Source organism: Drosophila arizonae, chromosome 5 (genome assembly GCF_054131065.1).
Source record: "Drosophila arizonae isolate 15081-1271.41 chromosome 5, UAZ_ARI_1.0, whole genome shotgun sequence".
Classification (NCBI taxonomy): domain Eukaryota; kingdom Metazoa; phylum Arthropoda; class Insecta; order Diptera; family Drosophilidae; genus Drosophila; species Drosophila arizonae.
In genome coordinates this window covers 24,923,509-24,939,150 of record NC_142925.1, presented here as the reverse complement: position 1 = coordinate 24,939,150, position 15,642 = coordinate 24,923,509, and the positions used below count along the sequence as shown (strand labels likewise).

The following is a 15,642-nucleotide window of genomic DNA, read 5'->3' as shown; positions in this document are numbered from 1 at the left end:
TAAAAGTTTCGGCTTGACAAGCTCCACTTAAGCTGCCACAAACAATGCGCAAAGAATTGAAAAGTAATTTCGACGCAAAACTAACCAGAATTTCCCTTCATTTCCAACTATGTGTGTGTGTGTGTGTGTGAGCCTGTGTGCGTGAAGGCCCACGCTTCAAATCGATGTCATTGTTTATGTTGTTGTTGTTGCTGTTGTTGTTACTTAGTTGTGCATTGTCCATTAGCGCGTTGTTTAATTGAATTGTAGCAATTAAAGTGCTTCAATTGATTTTAATCGAAAATTGCGCTCATTGTTGGCAACTGTTGTTGTTGTTGCTTTCTCGCTCGCTCTGTGAGTCGTTGGTGCCGCTAAGTACAGTTGGCATTGCATACCAGTCGGCGCTTTGGTAGTTACCGTTAATTGCATGACAAGTAGCGCTTCATTAACGCTGCCCATTCAAATGCCGAAAAGGAAATGTGCAATAATGTGCCCAAAGCCTTGAGGTCAACAACAGCAGCAGCAACAACAGAAACAACAGCAACAACATGAGTGATACGCACATTGCTGTAGCCAAAGCTCAACAGGCTGCTTTTTCGTTTTTCTGCTCGCACACAACACGAAAAGAAATTTCCCCAACACAGAGCGTAAAAGTACCAGCCGGCGGCCACTCTCTCCACTCGCTCGCTCGCTCGCTCTCTCTCTCTCTCTCTGCCGGGCTGTTTTGCTCACTGCTTGCTGTTCGCTGCATAACTGCCGTTATGCTGTCGCTGGGTGATATTTGGCTGTCGCCGCGACTGCCGCAACATGCGCTCAGCATTTAGTACGCAACGAACTTTGCAAGTAAGCGGTTGTCGATGCTCTCGTCGTAGCCCATTGGAATCGCACGCGTCGTCGCTGCCACGTGAATTTCAACAGGGAAAAAGGAACCCAAAAATAAGCACGCGCGCGTTACACATGTGCGCGCCTGCATGTGTGTGTGTATGTGTGAGTGACTGTGTCGGTGCGTGTGTGCGTGCATTTATTTATAAGCAGCGGCCAATGTAAAAGTGTACAACAAAGTTGAGAAAGATATAGAAAGCAGAAAATAATCCAAAATCTATAAATAAACCAGGCGGCTGCAGTTGACAAAAACAGCAGAAACACAAGAGATTCGAAATTAAGCGAAATGAAAGCGAAATTCAAATTCGAACAGCTGCTGGTAGCGATGCTCTGCTCGCTGCTTGCGTTTGCCGTCGCTGCTGCATCCGAAGCACAGTCCGGCAACAGCTACGGTGCATCCTTCATATCAAATCCGGCTATATACGCCTATACCGTTGCCAATCAGCAGCAGCAACAACAACAACAACAGCAACAACAAAGACAAAATCTCGACAATCAAAACTTCATAAACTTCGACACTGGCAATTCGAATGCAAATGTGAATGGCAATTACCGCAATTACTACTACACGGATTCCAATGCCACGCCCACGCAGAATACGCCAGCCGTCAGCGCAGCCCCGGCCGCAGCCACGCAGCCAGCCCCCCTAACGGGCTGCACTCTGGACCGCCTGGCCGTCTATAAGGTCGTCCTGCACACCTATTGGACGCGCGAACTCTTCCCCAAGCACTATCCGGACTGGCGGCCCACTGCCCAATGGACCAAGACCCTAGGTAAGAGCGGCCAAAGTTTATGTTTTCATTTATCCTCGTTGAGCGCAATTTTTGCTTTGCTAAAAAGTTTCCCTCGTCCTAGTCATAGAAGATAAAACATAGACACACCTGAAATAACATGTGGAAACTTAATCATTATGAAGTTTCGTTTGGTTCTTCAGCTGGAATAGTTTGTATCGATTCATTTTTAGCTCTCGAGTAATTTAAAATGTGTAAAACGGGTATATTGGTGGGACTGTGGAAAATTTTAATTAGGTTTACATAGGCTTTTGCCAATTTAGGGAAAAATTATAGAACAATTAAAATGATAAATATATATTTCGTAGGTGTTTTTATGAGATAATGCAGGTAATGTGTGAGGCAGAATAAAATGTGATTATTATCTGTCTGAAATTAATATGTATAGTATTCTTCTATGTATTGTAGTATTTCCACTATGAAAATAACCTATAAAAAATTATATTTATAACTAAATTCTTATTAAAATGAAAATGTTATGACTAAATTATTTTAAGTTTTTTATGTATTTTATATTTTATAATGTATTATAATTATATATTATAATTATATTTTATAATTTATAGTGTAAATTTAATATTTTATATTTTATACACAAAATACAAAAAATTTATATAATTTACAGAAATAATATACATATATTTCTTATATATAAAATAAAAGTACGAATGAAAAGAGAGCATGAGATTAATACTTAGTATACACTTAGTATTTTATATATTAAACATGTATCTTTTATTTATTTATTTTAGTAATAACATTTTCTATTTAATTTTGTTTGTTCCATTTCTTGTCCGTCAGAATTTATTCCGTCTCTAAATTAAAAATTTAATTTGCTCTTTACTTTTCTTGTGTTATATATTTTAAACACATTAATTAACTAAGTATCTCATGCATTAAATACATTTTATTTAATATTAATATGTTTGTTGTCTTTTAAATATTTAAAAGCGTTTTAGATGTTTTTGAGTTACGATTTTCTTTCTAAGGTCTATTCGTATTTGATATTGAATTTAGTCAAATATTTAGTAATCATGTTGACACAAGATTGCAAATGATTATTTTTGTATTTCATATTTTCACGAATAACAAAGCAGTAAATAAAATTAATTTAATTTTGTATCCTTTCCTCGTATATAATCATATATAAGCGTTTAATCAAGAGTTTAATCAGTTGAATTTATTGGCCACGCTTAGCTGAGAATCTAACTGTTTGCTCTATAGAATTGGGGACTGATAAAAATCTTATAAAAATTTGCCAAGTTGGCAAAAACAGAACAACAACAACGGCAACAACAACAATAAACAATAACAAAGCAGGAAGAGAAAAAAGTTAAGACTAATTTGTCACAATGCTCGCAACTTGGCAGACATATAAAAATAAATCGAAAAGCAATTTCGCAGCCCAAAATATTTGGTTGTATTTGTTGCTGTCGCTGTTGTCGTTGTTGTTGTTGTTGTTTATATTGTTGTTGGGTTAAGTAGATAGATATAGAGGCCTGGCCCAAATAGATGAGATACAGATATAAACACAGATAGCACACACATCGGGGCAGGGTTGCGGAGGGAGTCCTTGGCCGCATTGGCATGTCGCTAGTCTTATCATGTTTTTGCAGATTTAGCTGTCAATTTATAGCACACACAGACACACACTTGGAGCATAAAGGAGTGAGCGAGAGTGGGTGGCTGAGAGAGAGATAGAGAGAGAGGGATGCATAGCACCAAGGAGGGAGCGCGAGGGAATGGCAATGCGAGAGTAGACAAGTAAATCTGACAGCCAAACAAGCGTTGCCTTTTGCCGTAGCATACTTTCAGTCACACCCACACACCCACACATACACACATACACGCATACACCCGCACAGCCATAAAAAAGGATAAGACTATCGCCTAAGAAATGCGATTTGTACGTGCTTAGGCGCTGTATGCCTTGCCTCAGCGTTGAGCAAAAACAAAAAGGAAAGTAGAACGAGAAACAAAATGAACATACATATATAATGAAGTTGAATTACTCTAACTTTTAGTCCATGAACATAGATCTATCTACATATAACTTATAAGTTGTTTACGATAGAGTAGTCAGACCTGTGCTTTATATTTTATACAAATCTGATCAAAATCTGTCATTTCGCAGATTTATTTTGGCAAGATAAATATATATGTATACCGATCTTATCAATATCATATTAGGTTAAATAATTAGTTTCTGCTGAGGATAATGTAGTTGAAAAAAAAAAAAAAAAAAAAAAAAACAAACAAAAATATATAATCATTTAATATAATCGTTAAAGAATGCTTTCACATTTTATATCATAATACTTTGTAAGACTCTCTTAATTATACGATACATATATCTAATCAATTTATCTTAACATATATTTTTTACACATTCTCTGCTTAATTTTATCCCTGTTTGTCATAATATAATTAAATTTATTTTTATAAGACACGCCTAACGTATATCTGGTTCATGCTAAAAATATCTTCGACCTTCGACCGTTACATCATTCTTCACACAGTGAACATACCCTAGGGACAAGGCATGAGCGCAGCGAGGAATTGGATAAAGTTGTTGCTCAAAAGCTACTCTTGTGCTGCTTCTTTTCAATTATTGTTGTTGTTGTTGCTATTCCTCTCCTTCTTATTCTTCTTCTTCATGTTCTTTTACTTCTTCTTCTGTCTCTTGCTCATCTTGTTGGGGCTCTGCTGAGTTTTGATGTTTTGATTTTCGCGCTGTTGCACTTCAGTTGAGTCATTTTTTTTTTTTTATAAGACTTTTGTTTATTTATGATTTTGTTTGCCAGATTATAATCTGAGCATTACAAACGGTAAGCAATGCATCAAGAACTAAACTTAAACTATATGTAAAATATGCGAAAACTTCGACTAGAAACTCTGTCAAGTTTATTTAAGTAACATTATTCTCAGAACTACTTTAAAGTCGTTTCTAATTAAATGCAGCATTGCTGAGTGCTCTCCCTCTCCTTTTCTCTCCCTCCTGCTTCTCACTCTTCTCTCGCATTTGCGGTTTATTTTCAGCTTTAGAACGTTCTCTCTCTCTCCCCTCTCCATCATTCTTTCTCATCTCGTCTGCGTTGTTTATTGTGTCGACGCTGTAATTTATAGTATTCACCAATTGGAAAACATTGCGTATACGTGATTTATACGCAACTCGTGCTAGTTGTGTGTCCACAGATTTACAGTCCGTACTCTCCGCTGGCCGTAACTAACCGATATAATGCGAATAATGCGCTTCTTATGTTTAAAATATTGACTTGACAATTTCGAGCATTGCGAGCGATAAATTTTTGATGCTTTTCGTTGAAAAGTTTTCCCACTTTCATTCCTTTCTTTTCATGTGAATTGCTAATAAATAAAAAATTGTACACCCACTCAATCTTTTATTTGTGCCTAGCTTTATATAGCCTTTATTTTCGCTTTATTTATTTGAAATTTATTTGGTCTTAAAAAATCGCTAATAAAGTTAGCGTGAATGGCATAAAAAATTGAAGGGAAAACGCAATAAAAGCCTTATGTGTAAAGCCTGATCCATGGAAAAATTTTGCAGGTACTACAGACTGATCAAACATGCGAACATATGTAATTTTAGCTGAAAAACTCTTATAAACCTTGGGCGTTTATATGTAATAATAAAATTAATATTGATATTTGGTCTCCGATATTGTTTCTTTTTTCTTTTGAAATTCTCTTTTTTGCAATATATACCAAGCAAAAGCTTGCTTTTTTTTCATATTCTTTCAAGGAAAAAAAAAAAATCAAAATTGTGTTGGCTCAGATTTTATATAGTAGTATAGTATTATATATGAAAATGAATCTATAATTAATATCAATTAAACAGCGTGCCCTCATTCGAATAGGAGGACTTTGAAGCAAATCAAAATAAAATTTTGAGCCAAATGAACGACGTGCAACTGTATTAAACATATATTCATTAAATATTTTTGAAACAATATATATAGTATATAAGAAATTCAAATTTAAGTAAAGATTAAAAATTAAGATGTGGGAATGAGAAACCAGCTTTATATACATAGTTTTGGTCTTGTGAACAAGCAAATAGAAGGTTTTCAAGTAGATAAGGAAAGTTATGTCATGCTTACAGAGCGAAGAAGCAAAACGGAAAGCTTTAAATTAAACAAATATGCTGCCATGCTGCGGAGCATCCTGAAGTATTTTCGCAGGATTCTCGTTTACGTGCAATGCGCATATTTGTCAATAAATATGCGTAGCAGTTCATGCAGAGCATCAAATATTTAGAGGAACTGTTTTTGTTGCTCAACAGGCTCCGAGGCGGCGTTTAGAAACGCCCAAAGGCAGCCCGGGAAGCTGGAAGCACAAAAACCAGCTGAATTAGTAGAAGCTGCACTTGGGATAGCTGGCAGACAGCTTCCTGCTGCCTGTCATATCCTGTTTATAGATGCTTACATACCTATATATCTATGTATGCATGTATAAATTTCAGCATCCGTTACATTTCAACTGGCGAGCAATGAGCTAGCACAGCAGCGGGACAACAAGGAAAAAAGTGTTCTGGGAGCTGCAGTTGCAGTTGCAGCTGCTCTTGTTTTACTTTTCTTGCCCTGGGCTCGACCAGGGCGTGGGCGTGGGCGTGGGCGTGGGCTTGTGCTCTGCAAATTTATTATGAATGTTGAAAAACAAGCAGCGACAACAGCAAATGCATTTCTTGTGCCTTTTGTGCCAAGTCATGGCACCCAAGACGACGAAGTCGCCGACCGGCTTGTCCTTTGCACCCGCGCTCGTATTCCCAGCGAGTTGTTAAATTTCATTTGGTGACATTGCCCGCTGCCCGCTCCCCCTGCCTGCTGCCCGGGCGCCGCTGTTTTGGCCAACTTGCAGCTTGTTTTTATCGCAAATTGAAACCAAAATAAAGTTTTTGCCTCCATGCAACCCAGCTAGCCGCCGAACCCGAACGCGATTCGGACACATTGCGCCAGTTGCAATGCCAACGACATATTTTTCCAGTACCCGCTAAAGCATGAAGTTTATAATGGGGTATATTCGCTATAAGCGTGGGCCGGCATACGCCATAGAAACTATTGGTTAAAAGCCGAATAGTAGAGGAAATGTGAAGTAGTGATAATTTAGAGTAGGAAAATTGATATTTTGAGCTTGCCAAATATTATTTTTAATATTTTCATTTTTAAGAATATTTTTATGTATTGAATTGAAGAAAAGATTTCTATAAGCGTAGTAAATTTGTATCAAAAGAGAGGTAGAAATAGATACTTTGGAATTGTGAGATTTCCTATATATGATAGAAGAGAAAAAGAAGGCAATAATTAAACGGAAGATCTGATCTGAATACTACAATTGTGATTTAAGAATACTCCAAATGTTTTTAACAAGTGATAAGGATAAGGAAGATTGAAATAGAATTAAAAGCTATAGCTGTGTGAGGCCATACATAATTTATATTTTTATAATTAATCAAGAGAAAAATTAATAATGCAAGCATAGCTGATTCAGTCAATCACATTTTTATAAAATATTTAATCAAATCCAAGATATTATTGATCTGTTCATATACATTAGCTGATAGAGCTTTAATCTTTATACTATTGCATCTTCTGCTCCATCTAGGATATGTCTCAGTTGCGCGGCTCTTGATTATCTTCCAAGTATCTCATATTTTTATTTTATTATTTTTTTTCGCTTTGAAGCTATTTGCTTTTTGTGCTGGATACTTTTTGGCCCGAATGGGGCATTCAACACTTTTTGTTTAGCGCAAGTTCTGTGAAAATAAATAAAATTTTTTCTCTATTTCGCCAGTTTTATTGCATTGCCAGTGCTTTTTGTTTCTCAATTCTCAAGTGCTTTCGCCAGGATATGCTCGCTGCGCCTTTCCCTGCTTGCAGCCTTGATTGTGCCGCTTCAAATGAAATGCTGCCCGCTCGCAAGTGCATTTCAAATCGAGCCACTCGAACAAAAACTTTGATTTCGAGAGGGGACAAACAGCGCTTTGTGTCCTTTGCTAAATGTAAATTGTGCAGCCCGGCCTATCCGCCTGTGTTAGGCAGCCAATGCTAACGCGAATGAGTGCTTCAATAAAACTAGATGGTAAATAACAAGAATTGCCTGTGTCCGTGGGCATAAACGAGGACAAGCTTCTTTGGCCTTGAAGACCTTGAAGTAGGCCGTAATTCCTTTTGACATTATACTGCAGCTATCACGTGCCCCTGGCTGCCTGAGCGTTGCGTTAATTGCCTGCGTGTCCTGGCCATGATCCTGTTGGGCCTTGGCCTCTGGGATGTGCGTGCTCCTGTAGTTGGTGTTAAATGTTAAGCCTGCGGCTTTTTCACGCCTCCTTTTTTATTGTGCAAGCTTCCTTACACCAACTCCGCCCCACCTCCGCCCCGTCCTCTTACCGACCCTAAGCCACCTAGTTACGCAAATGAAATGCCAAAAATGTTTGTTGCTTTTGGTTGCAAATGAATTATAAAAAGCTTTTGCCAGTTCCGCAGCTCTATATGTGTGCTTCATAAATATAACATGCGCCTAATTCCCACCCACAGTCTGAGCATGTGTGCGTGCGTGTGTGATATATTTTATGCACCCCCATAGACACATATTCAGCCGGCAGCACTCTAGCTGCTGCTCTTCAGCCTTCAGCCTTCAGTCTGGTCTGGGCCATGTCATTGCACCTTTTGCTCTTGTTGCTGGCAAAGTTTTGCGTTTCGTCTCGTAACAAACTTTAAATGTTTGCAATTTTTTACACGCACTCAGCGCACAAAAAGGACGAGCGAAACATGAGACAAAGAGGAAATCATAAGGCGCTTGTCTGCTTCGCCCAATCAAACTCGGTGGAAAACTACAATAGCAATCAATTTATGCATGTGTGTGTGTGAGTGTGAGTGCGTCTGGGTAGAGAACTGCTGCAATGCTCTTTCCGTAGGAATAACTTTTTGATTCATATAGCTCGAGCATTCATGGGTAGGTCATACTTTTCTTCTAAATAAGTCAGCAAAAGCTAAACTCATGCTTTGCCAAGGCAAAACAAAGGAGAGGCAAATAATTTGTTATTTCGTGACCTTAGATTCGATTGCCCTCAGGACGACTTCGGGGCTTTGGGTTCAAGGTAAAGTGAAATTAATTCTAAAAATAAATGTATTAACTTTTCATGGCTATTCAGCTAGACTGGCTGCCAGCTCTAAAATCTGCTAAGTAGCTTCATTTTGTTTGAGTTTAATTGTTTATCAATACTTAAATAAGAAGTGTATAATATATTTATTGATTTATAAATTTATATTAAATATTAGAAATTAGTTTGTTTTATTTGAAATAAAAAAATATTTGTTTATTTCTTCAAGTTGCTCTAAATTCTTCTTCTTTATTTACTATCTCAATATATACAGTTAAAAGTTGAGCTTTTTTAACACTGTGTTAACATTTTTAAAACGCCATTAGCATTATGTTATGTTATATGATGTAAAAATGCTTAATATATTGCAACTCAAGATATATTCACTAAATATTTAACTTTATGTTAAGGGGTGTTAACACTTGTGAGCTGCCATTAACAGAATGTTAGATTAGAATGTTAGGAAGAGCTGAAAAGAAACATTTTTCAACTAAGTATATAAAGTGATAAAGATCTATAATTTTTCTGTATATTATAATACAATTTAATCCACATAGCCACAAAGAGGCTTTTTAAAGTAAGGAATATAATATTTTGCTCGAATTATACTTGAATTTTGCCTATACAAAATATTTTCTTTAGTTAAATTAAATTTGCACAAGCTATAAATAATAACAGAGACGAAAAAGCAACTCAAAATAAACAAAATATTTCTCCTACGAAGATAATAAAAAATATGAATTTATTTCAATGCGCTGATTACTCTCTGACTCTCTGCAGATGGTCTGCATCTCTGGGGATTTTAGTGTGCGTAACAAACGTCATTACAAATTCATAATGCTCGCAGTAGTATACCTGTAATATGTAATATACTCTGCTAAAATCATAGCACACAGCTTTGTGCGCTGCAGCATAAGTACATTAATAATAAATGTAAATTTGCTGCTTCATTTTTGCTCTCTCTTTGTTAGCCATTCCAGTTTTGGCTTTATGGAGGCAGTTGTCGGTGGGGGCGGGCGGGGCGTTGTCTTGCCACTTGCAGCTACTTGGCCAACTCTGCTCGCGCTCCGAGGTGTTGTAATTAGAAGCAACCGCTGCTTAACTTTTCGTCGCGCCTTTGATATGCTTAGCTAGACGTTGGGTTTCGAATAGCCACGCCTTGTTATGACTTACGCCCCTTCCGGCCCACTCCCTCGCTTACTCGCTTACGCGCTTGCCCAGCTCCAGTTTCCGCTTCTGTAAGCTGAGCCGCGTTTTGCAATTTTTACTTGTCGTCCTTGGTAAATCACAGCGCACACTGGGATCGGCCAAAACAAATTTGTTGTACCACATTTTTTTCTTTTCGTAGGGTTCTTGTATGGCCACTAGCCTGACAGAGGGTACATCAGTTTTGTCAAGCAATATAAGCCTGAAGTAGCTGAGCTATAAATCGAACTATGTCAAACGGGAACTGAACTTTGTGAGAGTATTAAGACTATCAGAATGGTATACGTTCCACTTAAAACTTTCATTGAAGGAATCAATACTGTTATGCTAAAAAAAGAATAAATATGTAAAATAATATATATAAATGCATGCAACGTCTTTTGACTGCAAGGATATTACGTCTTCGACCCAAGTTTCCCGACCAACTTTTTCTTTTTACTTTTTCTTCAATTTCTACTTCTTCTCTATGCTGCGCATTTACGTGCATGAATAAATTTTGTTGTTGTTGCTGTTGCTGTTGCTTGTCTTTTATGTCTACACATTTTGTGCTTTGTCAAATTCGTGTCATTATTCATTCATACATGATTAGGCAACAGAGCAGAGCACAACATACAACAACACAAAACAGACAACAGACAACAGAAAACAGCAAACAGGCAACAGCAAACAGCGCACAGGTTTTGAATTACACGCTGCCAAGGAGCGTTGGACTCTAGGGTGTTGCCAACACATCCAGCCCCACCCTAGGCCCAGGCCCAGGCCCACCAACCACCCCTGCTCCCCTGCCGAAATGCCCTGATGGATAGTCGGCGGCGATGCTGCTGTCTGCTCGCAGACGACAGGCGTGGCGGCATTGCCAAATGGAAATTAATGAATGAAATTTGATATACTGTCAGTTATCCAACACTGGCTGGCGACGCAGCCGCTGCCGCTGCCGCTGCCGCTGCCGATGCCAGGGCTACCAGCCGCATCAGCATATAATTTAATTTATGCGCACGTGCTACGCATATAGCGGAAGGCTCGGCTTATTTTAATGCGGCATTTGAGCGCTTTAAACCAATTTTAATTTGCCATCAATTTAAAATCGTTCTCTTTATATGCATACATACACATCTATTTATACGGTATACATATATGTATATTCAATTAATTATATTTACTTGTTAATTAAAAAAAAAAAAAAAAAAAAAGCGTGCGCAGAACTGACAAGAAATGAATAAAAAAAAATTATTTAAAAAAAATAAATTTGAAAACATAAAATAAACACATATACATATAAATAAATATAAAAAACGTTTACACACTTAACTCTTTTTTTCGCTTTCCGTTACGCAAATTGGCATAAATTAGCCGCGCTAATTACAAATAAATTGCGCAATTTGTTTTTGTAACACAGGCAGCAACAACAAAAACAACAGCAGAATAAGCAACAACAAATTGAGGCAATTATTGTTGTAATGTGATTACATTATCTATATGATTACAATTTAATTATACCTCAGATGTGCTGAGCTGAATTTTCCCGAGTGTTTAAATTTACAAAGTGCATACAATAATATTTTTGGAATGCATATTTCTATATATTTTTTCAGATTACAGCTAAAATAATAAATAATACATTTTTAAATTGGTAGTTTCAAATATCCGCTCACTTTCAATTTGAACATTTAATGTAATATTGAAAGCGGTTTGTAGCGGAAACGTTGTAGACAAGTCCGAGAGTAAAACTAAGACTACATCGAAGTTCTGCTTCTTCTTAGCAGAGCATTATATTATCAGTGTATTAAGCAGTTAATAACATGACTGACAATGCGGGAGGCTTAGCAGCTGCTGTTAATTTACATCCATGGAATCTAAAATTAACATAAACTAAAGAAAATTATTATTATTATATACTGTATGTTCTTTGGGCCCTAGTACTTTAAACTTTTTAAATTAGAAATATTATTTTCATTAAATTAAAAAAAAAAAAATAAATAAAATAAAAACTAGTTATAGTAAAAATGTCTATAATATAGTACTTTAAACTTTTTAAATTATAAATATTATTTTTATTAAATTAAAAAAAAAAAAAAAAAAAAAACTAGTTATATTAAAAATGTCTATAATATAAGCAATATTAATCAGGGTTCTATTTCGGAACTGCAAATCTCGTTTGCTTGGCAAATGACTCGCTAAATAGTTGATTGGGATAATACGAATCTCATGTAAATAACATTCCTTTAGGTTCTACTTTTATGCTCTAGGTGTTTCCAAGTCATTTTTGCACAATTTTTTTTTTTCTTAGAGATAGCGAACGAAAATGTAAATTGTTTCAATTATACTTTAATATTTTTAAATTATTTCTTTATGTTTTGCAATGTCAGTGTTTTATACATTTCTAATTGTATTGAGCTAATTTCTTAAGAGGATTTCTTTGCAATGATTTGTGCTTGATTAAATTATTGGATATATATAAGTATTAATTAAATAAATCTGATAGATAGCCAAAAGGCATTATAAATTTTAATTTGTTAATTCCTTTTGTTTACTTAGATTTCAAAAAAATTGTTCACACAAGAAGTATTTTTGTTAATTTTGCCTGTAATAAATTCAAAGTTTTTTTCAGAACATATAAAAAGTAAATTTAAATAAAGTAAGGTAAACTATACAAAAACGATTGATCATTGAATACCCTATAAAAAACAGACAGAGTATTTATGAAATATCTGAATGAAACTGAAATATTTTCCAATTGTGCTTTATATACAATAAAAATAAATACATGTTTGTAAGTTATGTACATATGTATGGATATGAATTTGTCCAAGCTCGCATATAACTGTTAGCCGTGGTATTCATTGATGTGGAAAAAAAAAAAACTTTACAAAGAGGTTCCTGTCCAACTGTGAATAAATTCGTTGCAGAACCGAAATCGGTTGGTCTTAGACTTTTTTTTAGCAATATAGAGAAACGGTGAATAGTTATTAGAGGTATAAATGCGCTACAGAGTTTACGACAAAAGCTGCAATAAAACTATATTATATCTTAAAAAAAAAAAAAAATAATAAAAAATAAAGTTATTAGAGAGGTATGATATATAGTACATACATACATATATAAATATATATAAATATTATTTGGATTGCATAAATGCTTTTATTATTATTGACACTGAGTAATATATATTTATAAATTTTGAATTGATTGAGCAGTCGTTAATCTACTAGTACTTCTTTCTTTAAATACTATTCATTCATTCAATATTTAATCTTTGTTAAATTAAACCCTTACTTATAAATTGATTTTTATCTAGCCGTAGAGCTTCCACTGTCTCTCATTGTCTGTATTACCCCATTTATTTTATCTATCTCACAAAATTTTACCTTTATTTTATTGTGGGGCATAAAAATCATGACATTTTAATTGCAATATTTATGACACAAATTCCACAAAAAAAAAAAAAAAAAATAAATAAATAAATAAAACAACAACACTGTGGCAGCTGGTGCTTAAGCGACAAAGCCTGATTCTGATTCTGATTTAAATGTTATATTTACACAGTTCTTGTTTTTGTTATTTATGCTATTGACTGCGTTTGCATGTATTTGAGTGTGTGTGTGTGTGTGTATTTGCGTGCGCATGTTTATTTTTTGTAATTTTGTTTGTATTTAATGCTCGGCGCTTAAAAGTAGACTACAGGCAGAATACAAATATATGCATAAGCCGTTGCGAATGGAAATCCATTTGAATTCCGAAAGATCCTAATTAAGTATCACCCATAAATCATGAATTCTACAAAGCGGCTCATTAATAATGCATTTGCATGCGGCAGACAAATGAAACCCGAATCGAACAACTCCTTTCTTTTCTCCTTTTTCTTGTCGTTGGGGTTATTTATGAGGGCAAGCCTCTCCCTTCTTCTACCGAATCGGCCGAGATCCCAAAAACTTTTGACCACACAAAATGCCTAAATGCTGGCCATATAAAAAATCTGGCCAAGATATTCTGGAGTTGGCTTTTGAGTTATGCCGGGGCCACAAGTTACAGTTGCTGCTAATGGCAGCCTAATTATGCTGACCACAACGAATGCGACCAAACACACACGCACACACGCACACTCACGCCCTTTGTAACCCCTTCTGGTACTTTTTTCTCGTGTCTCTGCCCTTGTCTGGGGCATAAATTTATGCTCATTGCTTTTTCCGGGCAACTTTAAGACGCGCGCACCTTTTGGACTACATAAATCTTGGCCAGGTGGGTGCGTTTTGTGTGTGGGCGTGAACCTCACGCCCCCTGCGCGCCCCTGCCTCCCCCTCCGCTCTATGCGGCAGACAAGGCGCAGACAACATGCGTGTGGCAAAGCCGACGCGACGCACAAAACTTTGTCTGCCTTTGCTTAATGCGCTCTGATTGTCTGGGTGTGCATGTGTGTGTGTGTGTATGTGTGCGACTCTGTTTGTGTCTGTTTCGTTTGCGCCCTACGGCTGGTTCTTCTATGAGAAATGTCTACAAATTATAGCACAGTTGCTACTTATTTAGACCTTTATCGCAGCAGGAGAAGCAGAAGTAGAAGAAGAAGAGGAGCAGAGTAAACCCCGACCAAGTGGGTATTACAAGTTTCGGCTCAAGTTAATGCGAGCTGTGAATCTCTCATTCATCGGAACAGCTTACTCGACTTGACTTTTAGGCTCTGTTACAGTTGCGACAAACAGTTTCGAGTTCGCTCTTCGCTAACTATTCCACCGACCAAGAGCTTCGTTTCATCATAGTTGCAAAGTAATTTTAGTGCTGTGCTGTTAAATTATTTTAGCACTTATGGCAGCTCAGATAATAGCATAAACTTAACTACACAAATATTGTTGTTGTAGATGAATGAATTATGAATTTAGTTAGATTACAAACTATTAAGTATGACTGTATACATATATATTTATATACATAAATAATCTCTTTAAACATGGCATTTTTAGTATGTAGATAAATGGATTCTTATCAATCGATCAAAAAGAATAGCCAATTGATAAGCAGATTGATGACTTGGTAACAGAGTTTATAAAGGAAATGGTATATAAATGGATCGATGGATTCCTATATAAATAGATATTTGATGTATTCAATAAAATTTGTTATTTTATGCCAATGAATGGATATATGATATACTGATTTCTTGATTGATGTGTTCAAGGAGAGCAAAATACCACGATAGACTAGCTCACCCAATTGGTAGATACCGCAGTTAAAAATACTGGTACACAAATGCTGGTTCGCGATATTTAGTTAATTTCTGTTTAGATTAGATTGCCTTTAACCTGCAATTATTTCATAAATGAAATATATCCCGAACTAGTGGACTAGTTTGGTTCTTAATATGATTTTAATATATATTTAATTGAAGATATATGTATATATTTTTTTAATTCTAGACTTTACTGTATTAACAGTACTCTTGTGCTTGTCTTTTTCTTTTTTGCGCTTTTTCCGTTTTTTTTTTTATATGTTCCCATCAGCATTCTCGGCATTTTTGTGTCTCCTACCTAACCCCAATCTCAACGTTATTTGTGACATTTTTGTCTGGGCTTCGATACACACATATTTTATACAAATATTTCATTTGCGTATGCCGAGGCACGCGTGTCCCACTCTCAGTGTTATCGAAGCGCCTGCGACTGTCTGGCACAGTTT

At 36.0% G+C, this 15,642-nt stretch overlaps 1 protein-coding gene across 1 annotated transcript in view; it reads left to right on the top strand.

The window, feature by feature from the left end:
• The first annotated feature begins 785 nt into the window (after positions 1-785).
• mspo (M-spondin) overlaps positions 786-15,642 on the top strand; it is a 69,891-nt gene continuing 55,034 nt past the window's right edge. The window contains exon 1 of the mRNA XM_018013008.2: positions 786-1,634. Coding sequence (XP_017868497.1) covers positions 1,148-1,634 — 487 coding nt within the window. The 5' untranslated portion in view covers positions 786-1,147. The remainder of the gene's footprint in view (positions 1,635-15,642) is intronic.